At 43.0% G+C, this 7,779-nt stretch overlaps 2 protein-coding genes and 1 pseudogene across 2 annotated transcripts; 1 reads left to right on the top strand and 2 right to left on the bottom strand.

The window, feature by feature from the left end:
• Positions 1–1,460: 1,460 nt before the first annotated feature.
• Positions 1,461–3,350, bottom strand: LOC147428589 (uncharacterized; annotated as a pseudogene).
• A 793-nt stretch (positions 3,351–4,143) lies between these two features.
• On the bottom strand, positions 4,144–4,890 carry LOC147428590 (uncharacterized). The gene has a single exon (XM_086496281.1). The coding sequence runs from the start codon at positions 4,888–4,890 to the stop codon at positions 4,144–4,146; it is 747 nt and encodes a 248-aa protein (XP_086352407.1).
• A 2,142-nt stretch (positions 4,891–7,032) lies between these two features.
• LOC147428591 (uncharacterized) lies at positions 7,033–7,569 on the top strand. The gene is made up of 2 exons (XM_086497715.1): positions 7,033–7,190; positions 7,341–7,569. Exons 1-2 carry the CDS (start codon positions 7,033–7,035, stop codon positions 7,567–7,569), a joined length of 387 nt encoding a protein of 128 aa, XP_086353841.1.
• Positions 7,570–7,779: the final 210 nt, after the last annotated feature.

Raw genomic sequence — 7,779 nt, forward strand, 5'->3', positions numbered from 1 at the left:
CTTCACATGGAGCAACGCTATGGACATGTGCACTGTGATCAATGACTTCTTGTGAAGAATAGATACCATGGACAAGGGTGTCGGAATGTTCATTCACTAGCTCATCAACCTCATCTTCTTCATACAACACTACATCTGGACTCATGTGAAAAGTAGAAACCCAAGCTTCATTAATAGAGACTTTGTGCTCTATGTATAAAGGGGTGATAATCAAATCTTTCAGTGCTTGGAGCACATAAAAGGGACGTACACCACCACTAAGGTATGCATGGGCATACTCAAGTTTACGCTTAATCTCCACAAGGATTGTAGCGTGCTCATTACTAAAACGTGGCAAGATTGCTTGAATTCTTGTCAAGTCTGCCATGACATTAACAACACTGCCTCGTAGGCCGAACTGACCCTCATAATTGAGCTCTCGTATTTGGGTGAAAGGAATGCGAAGTGATACAAGGCGCTTCTCGATTGCATTTAACAATGCAATGCTTCCAATACTTTCATTGAGGAGAGAATGTGGATGTATGCAAAACAGTGGCTTCCTTTGAGATTTCAAGCTTTGCTTACAAGAGAAACAAACTCTTTTGTCTAGAGCAGAGTTAAATATTTTCAATCCCATCAAGGTCTGGAGAAAAGATGCTTCGAGCACACTCAAACAATGCAAATTCTTTTTGAACAAAAGACTACCACAGCTTAAACATCCATATGCAGGAGTGTCTTGAATTTCCACTAGATATTTTTGTTTCCTAGATCTTTTATTAGATTGAGGCACAACATTGTCTTTATGCAACATTTTCGATATTGAGTAAACTTTCTTTTGAATTTGTTTCAAAGTGTAAGAAGAACAAACTTGTGTTCGAAATCAAGAAGCTATCTGCAGTGCTGTCTCATTTGGAAAACTCTTGACAACATCCACCAACCTAGCGGCAAGATCTTTAGGCCAGGAGCAACGCTTACGTTTCTTGGTGGAAGATGATTGTGGAAAAACAAACAATCCATCTTGACAAATAAAGACGAACAAGCCATGGGAAGAGGAAGAAGACGCAACACAAGGATTAGCGTTAAAAGAATGTTGATGAATTTATTCTTGAAAGACATGAACAACACATTGAAACTCCAACACATGGCAAGCTAGATTGATCAAATTGATTGAAAGCAAAGGAGAATTTTCTCTTGTGCCCATATGTTGGCAAACTAAAGTTTCAAGAGTTTTGTCGTTGACATTACAAGCAACACGCTCGTCATTCCACAATTTCAGCCACACACTTGTGATCTCCAAGTCGTGAGAACGAAGTCTTGCGACAATATGCTTGGACAAAATATTCTCTAATGAATTGACAGAGATATCTACCCCACATATAAACAATAATGCCCTCAAAACATCTTGATTACAAGGAGACGATGTCCAAAATGTCGAGTCGATTGAACATTGGAAACCATCTATACAAAAAACAGTTTTATCATCAAGAGATAATCCCGCCATAATGCCTAGATACAAAAGGATATTCATCAGAATATAAGCTTGCTACACGAGTGCAAGGCACATTAGATAGACATCATCTCCCTATTCAGACTTAAAGCTTGTTACATACCCATGTGCATCAATTGAGAAATGGCCAGCTCTTTTCATTCCCACCAAGGAAGCCTTCAAACTCACTAGATCAGTTTCATACAAATGCAAAAAAGAAGAGGGTAAGAGAAGGACTTGGTCAACGATCATTCCATGCAAGGTGACAGAAATGCCTTTGCCGTCACGAGGAACCATCTTTGCTTGAAGAGCAGGAACTTTCCAGATTTCAACAACTTTGTTACAAGCAAAACAATGAGGATCAGAGCTTTGGCGGTTGACCTGGGTAGATTTGCAAACTCCACATAAATACTCCAATCCAACGCTGTTGACATTAACAACCTCAAGGGAACCGAAGACCTGAAATTACCATAAACGGATCACACAAAGCACAATGAATACAATGAACCTACCAAGAGGAATTCACCGTTTTTCCGAATCCCATACTTGCAATCTGCTTATCACGGATATCTTTGAAAACCAACTTCAATTGAGAGGGCAATGGCAGCAAGATAGTGTAGTCCACGACAGACAATGTGTTAGAGAATTGTTTGAAGACATTTATGTTGTGGGCAACACAATCATAAAATCCATTCTCTTTGACTTCATTGGATATGTTATAAAAATCAGCCTTTTGAGAAGGTACAAACAAAAGCTGCAGTAATAACAAACAATCAAAACATGATCAAGAACACTTAGAGCTGTGTATAGAAGCTTACCGTTGCTCTATCAACATCAGCAAGGCCATCAGCAACAATAAGCCTAGTGCCACTACTCCCATCACTTTTCGCCATGTTTTCCACCTTGATAACAGTAAATGCTACAGTAGGCACACCATCTTCAATTGAGGAAGTCCATGATGAGTGAAGATCTTTAATCTTGTGCTCAAGAAAGAGAGTTAGCACAAAGTCGAATGAAGGAGCCTTCACAATAGATGTAGTTGCATCAGCATAGAGAGCAAGTTGGCAAGTGCCTCCATCACTAGGATTCTTTTTCCTCACAACAGGACCCTCAACATGTATAAAATCACCCACCGTGAATGAGTTGACAAACTGTTCAATATAATTTTCTGCAACAACAAAAGTGATAGTATGATGTACAACCTTGTCCACGAGATCAGCCTTCAAAAATCTACTGTAGTTTGCTTTTTGGATTTTATATGTGCCATATTTCGCAAGCACCTTGCCAATGAAGACAAAACGGAAGTTAATAGCATCAGCAAGCTCAGAAATAAGAAGCTCGGGCGTAGATTGGCTCAATGCCAATTGAGATTCCAAAGAGTCAACAATAGGCTTTGGCTCTTCTTTAATAGATGCTAAGCCCAACGAACGACTCACACCAACAGAGGGAGTAACAATCCCAGAAGTGTTAAGCAATGTTCGCCCTACATCACATGACACACAATACTATTATTACCGATTACAGATTGGCAAGCCATAGAAATTTAAACAAAGCTAACCTCTCACAGTGGCCATTCCCCTTGCAATACTAAGGGCTTTTTGAACAGATTTTGGAGATTTCTTTAACTTGGCCTTGGGACTAAGCTTTTTAAACGCTGAGTTTGGAGAACCTACTAAGCTACTTGACGATCCAAGGCCACAGACAAAACTTCATGCAAGTTTTCAGTTCTAGGAGATGCGCTCAAAGTCTCAAAGTAATCATTGCTTGAGTTTGTAGTGAAAGCATCTATAATCAAGAGCAAATTTAAGACAGTTTTCAAGATAAGCAAGACAACAAGACTCTTAAGCACCAAAAGAGGAATCGAAATGCATAGGTGTATTACCATCCATATGCGAATCCATGGCGCCTTGGTATAGAGAGTGATGCTATGCTTTGATAATAGATGTGGCTATAAGGATTAAAAGACTGTACTATAGAAGAGGTTAAACTCTCAACAAGAGCAATCTCACAATAAGAGGCTTGTAAAACGTGATAGTTCTTCAAAATACCTTTGGCTTTTATATACTAACAACTCAAAGAGTGAAACTTGATGGATAATCTTGAGCACTTCAAGAAAGATAGTTTAGAAGTTCCACTCAAAGGTTGACAATAAATGCAGATTTTTACAATTGTTCCCATCTATCATTATATTATAGTGGCTCACGACCTATACACTCCATCAAGAGAGAGAGAGAGAGAGAGAGAGAGAGAGAGAGAGAGAGTGGGCTCTTTTAATTAACTCTACTTCGTTTTTTGCAATAGCATTAAAAGCTAGAGAGAAGAGAGAAGGAAAGATAGGTGCATCCTAAATATTAGAGAGAGGAGAGAAGAAAAGTGCAAGGGTGCAAATGAGATGAAACTACAACTAACTAAATTTAAAAATCTAAAAGATAAAAACAAATATGATCTTTAATCATCACATCAAAAGGGATTTATTTTCTCACTTTACAATATTAACAATGAACCTTGAGACAATCATATTTAATAATGAGAGTTAAAATAACCTCACAACCACAAATTTTCAACGGCAAATCCCAAATCCCTATAATAACAAACGGTATAGAGCAAGATCAAACAAAATAACTCTTTAAAACATATCCAAAATTAACCTAAAAAATCTATTTAAAACATACCAAAAATTAACACAGCAGAACGCCCCGATCCACCACAGACCGACGGAGAAGACGACAATGCAGCATGACAACACCGGAAACAGCAGGAGCAAAACAGATTGGCGTCCAGACCATCACAGGCCGACGGACGAGACGTCCTAACAGAGCAGCAAAACCCCGAAGCATAGAGCAGCACGGCACAATACAGAACGACCCAATCCACCACAAATGGACGAAGAGGACAGCAATGCAGCACGACATAACCAGAAACAACAGAAGCACCACAGATCGGCATCCAAGATCCACCATAGATCGGAGAAGGCGACGTCCAAACAGAGCAGCACGGCCCGAATCCACAGAGCAGCATGACACCAAATTTTGAAGTGCCACTTCAGATCGACGAAGGAGACGAGAAAAAAGAGCAGCACAACCCCGAGACACAGAGCAACATAGCACCAAGGCACGACCCCAATCCACCATAGACCAGCGAACCAAGAACACGAGGCACCCACAGAGAAGCACAACAGAGCACAAGCGTAACCAAAATCCACCACAGATCGGCGAGCAGGACGACAAACCACAGCAACGCATGACTGCGGAGAGGCAAGGCACTAAAACACGCCCAACAGTGCCATAGACTAGAGAAAATAACCACGCCACACAAGCCAGCATGTTCTCAACAACCCCATGCAAGCAGGGTAGCACTACAGGAGCAGAGCAGGAGCGCGGCCTAGAACCGCCACAGGCCGGCGAGTAGGGTGACAGGTCCCCCATGCTGTCATGCGCGAACCACAGCACGGCGGGAGCGGAGCAGGACGACAGAGCAGGAGCACGGCCCAGGAGCAGGAGCACGGCCCAGAATCCGACGAGGAGAGTTGAACTCAAGACCTATTATTCAAGAGGGAAATGGCATAACCAATCTACCACACTTGAGAGAAGGTAGGCCTAATTCTGTTTTCAATGTTCATGTTCTCAAGGCCTATTTAACGGCTAAATCTTTACGGCGCCCCTTTCCTGGACAAGAACTTCCACGATGGTCGGAGGACTACGAGTACCGAGCTCGATCAAGAGCTGTGGACGATGGACATGCCCTCCTCCTGAGGATGATCACCCTCAAGCTTCTGGTCCATCCTTTCCGCAAGGCCCTTGTAGTCCTTGCCGCAAGGACGGATCAAAAGGTCGAGGTGATCAGCCTTAGGAGGAGGGCTGCGAGCTAGGAGCAAGTGCTGAGCTCGAGAATGATCAGGCTTAGGAAGACTCCGATCAGGGAGAATGTGGAGATCTTGAGCAAAAGTGTACTAGATAAAACGCCAAAGAGCAGGAGTTCTTCGCAAGCCTCAGAGGCCGAAGAGGCAAGCTGACAAAGCTACCCTCTATTTTGTGGAGGAGGTCCCTGATCATGAGGCCAGCGCAGTGCAATAACCAATCGATGTTGACAAATAGGGCCTTGCGGCAAGGACGGATCAGAAGGTCGAGGCTGATCAACCTCAGGAGGAGGGCTGCGAGCTTTGTCAGCTTGTCTCTTTGGCCTATGAGGCTTGCGAAGAACTCCTGCTTTGTGGCGTTTCATCCAGTATAGCTTCTGCTAGAGATCGTCACATTTTCCTTGATCGACCAATCTTTCAAAGTAAGGCAAACAGAGTTCGACATGCACATGTGTCTGAACAAGAAGATCAACCAGTTGCTAACTCTCTTACTTCTGATCTCTCTTGCAGATCTTACTCTCTCTCTCTCTCTCTCTCTCTCTCTCTCTCTCTCTCTCTCTCTCTCTCTCTCGCGTTGCTTAAGGATCCCTGCATAGTGGGTAGACCACGGATCGGCAATCGAAATTTGTCTGACATGACCTCCACACTCGGCCACCTGCAGGTTCCCTCGACGCAGCCTTGTCCCTCGCCAGTTGGTCAAGCAAGAAACGAAGATGAGCGCCCTGAAATTGGTGGACTACATCTCTAGCTCTAGTGGTGAAGACGAGAATGGTGCAATAGAGAACAATTTTGCTCCCTCTATTTTGAGGAGAAGGTCCTCGATCATGAGGGTGGAATAGTGCAAGAACCAATCGATGTGGACACTTTCAAAGCAAGGCAAACGGAGCTCGACATGCGCCATGCGTCTGAACAAGAAGATCAACCATCTGGTGACTCTCTTACTTCTGATCTCTCTTGCAGATCTCTCTCTCTCTCTCTCTCTCTCTCTCTCTCTCTCTCTCTTTTGCTTAACGAGCTCTGCATGGTGGGCAGGCCGCGGATCGGCAATCGGAGTTTGTCTGTCATGACCTCTGTGCTCGGCCCAGGCCACAAGGGACTCATATGAAACTGGATGAGAAGCCCATGAAATTGGTGGATTACAGCTCTAGCTCTAGTAGTGAAGATGAGAAGGGTGCAAGTGAAAGTGGTGGAATACAACTCTAGCTCTAATGAAGATGATAATTAGGCAGCAACAGAATATGCTTGAGGTAGTTGTAGTTTCACATTGAATCTAGTTCTTTTTATAGTAGCTTCAGCTAGTTGCGTTGTATATTCAATGGTTGCTCTTTTTGTCATAGCTTTTAATTGCATTATATGGATGGATGGTTTGTATGGTCTTATATCCTACCGCTATCGGTAATAATAAATTGTCTAATTACCTGTCTCTGATTTCAATTGCACTGGTTGTGTGTTGCGTAGTTCATTCACATATAACATTTGTGGTAGAATTTTGAGTAAATGAATCTTCTATACAAGGCAAGGCCATGATTTGCGGGGCATGATTTTGGTCATGCCATTTCCCCTATCTGATGGGGAAATTTGAAACTTTAAAAGGCAACCATGCCGGTCAAACAGGGGTTAGAAGGAGTGTGTGCAATGGCAGCTGTGACTGGCCGGCAATGAAGTTGCTCCTAACTTTGAGCAACTCACAACTCAAATCCCTCTTAAATCAATGCCGCTACATAGCAGAGAAGAAAGTACGGCACTTGGCTTGTATACACGGGAGGATCTCTTGGACAATGTCCAATTGAGTGAGAAAGAGCTGTGGGAAGGCTTAAAATTTCTAGCTGCAGTGGAAATTGGGGGCTTCTGGCATTTGGTTGACGAGAGGTTCATGCAATTTGTGTTTGAGCTCATCCTCGTAAACACATTACAACATGACAGGCATTGAAAGAGAGATGAAGTCATTTTTGTCCTGGCTGGAGATGGCTATTCATGACAAATTGTTCAACATTGCCTGGTGACATTTGGGCGTCGCAATTCATTGCTTTGTGATTTTAGTGCAGTTTCTAAGCAATCATGTGGTTCAGATTCACATGTTTGGGAGTTGGATGAAAGGCATGTGTGTTTGCATTATACGAATCAGCTACTATTTGTTGCTGCAAAGTGGAGATTGGATGACTTTCTGGAGGCTTGGCAGCAAAATCTCCAATCAGGTCTGCAAGCAAGCTTGGATTTGCTTAAGGGAGAAGTTCTTGTTGAAAATTAGCTTGGGTTTGATTCTCGGCTGTGCCCTTTTCCTGTGTCCACCCTGCTTTCGAGCCCAGCTGAAATATTTGCGGCACTTTCCAGAGAAAGATGAAAGTGGGAGTGGCAAGTCGTCGAGCCTTACATCGGGCGAGTCTTCATTTTCTTTTCAGAGAGACTGTATATGTATCTTCGGGGCAATCAACATGTTCTTTCATGGTGGTGAGTATAT

The sequence above is a fragment of the Adiantum capillus-veneris genome, chromosome 23 (genome assembly GCF_014529385.1).
Source record: "Adiantum capillus-veneris isolate H3 chromosome 23, ASM1452938v2, whole genome shotgun sequence".
NCBI classification, from domain to species: Eukaryota; Viridiplantae; Streptophyta; class Polypodiopsida; order Polypodiales; family Pteridaceae; genus Adiantum; species Adiantum capillus-veneris.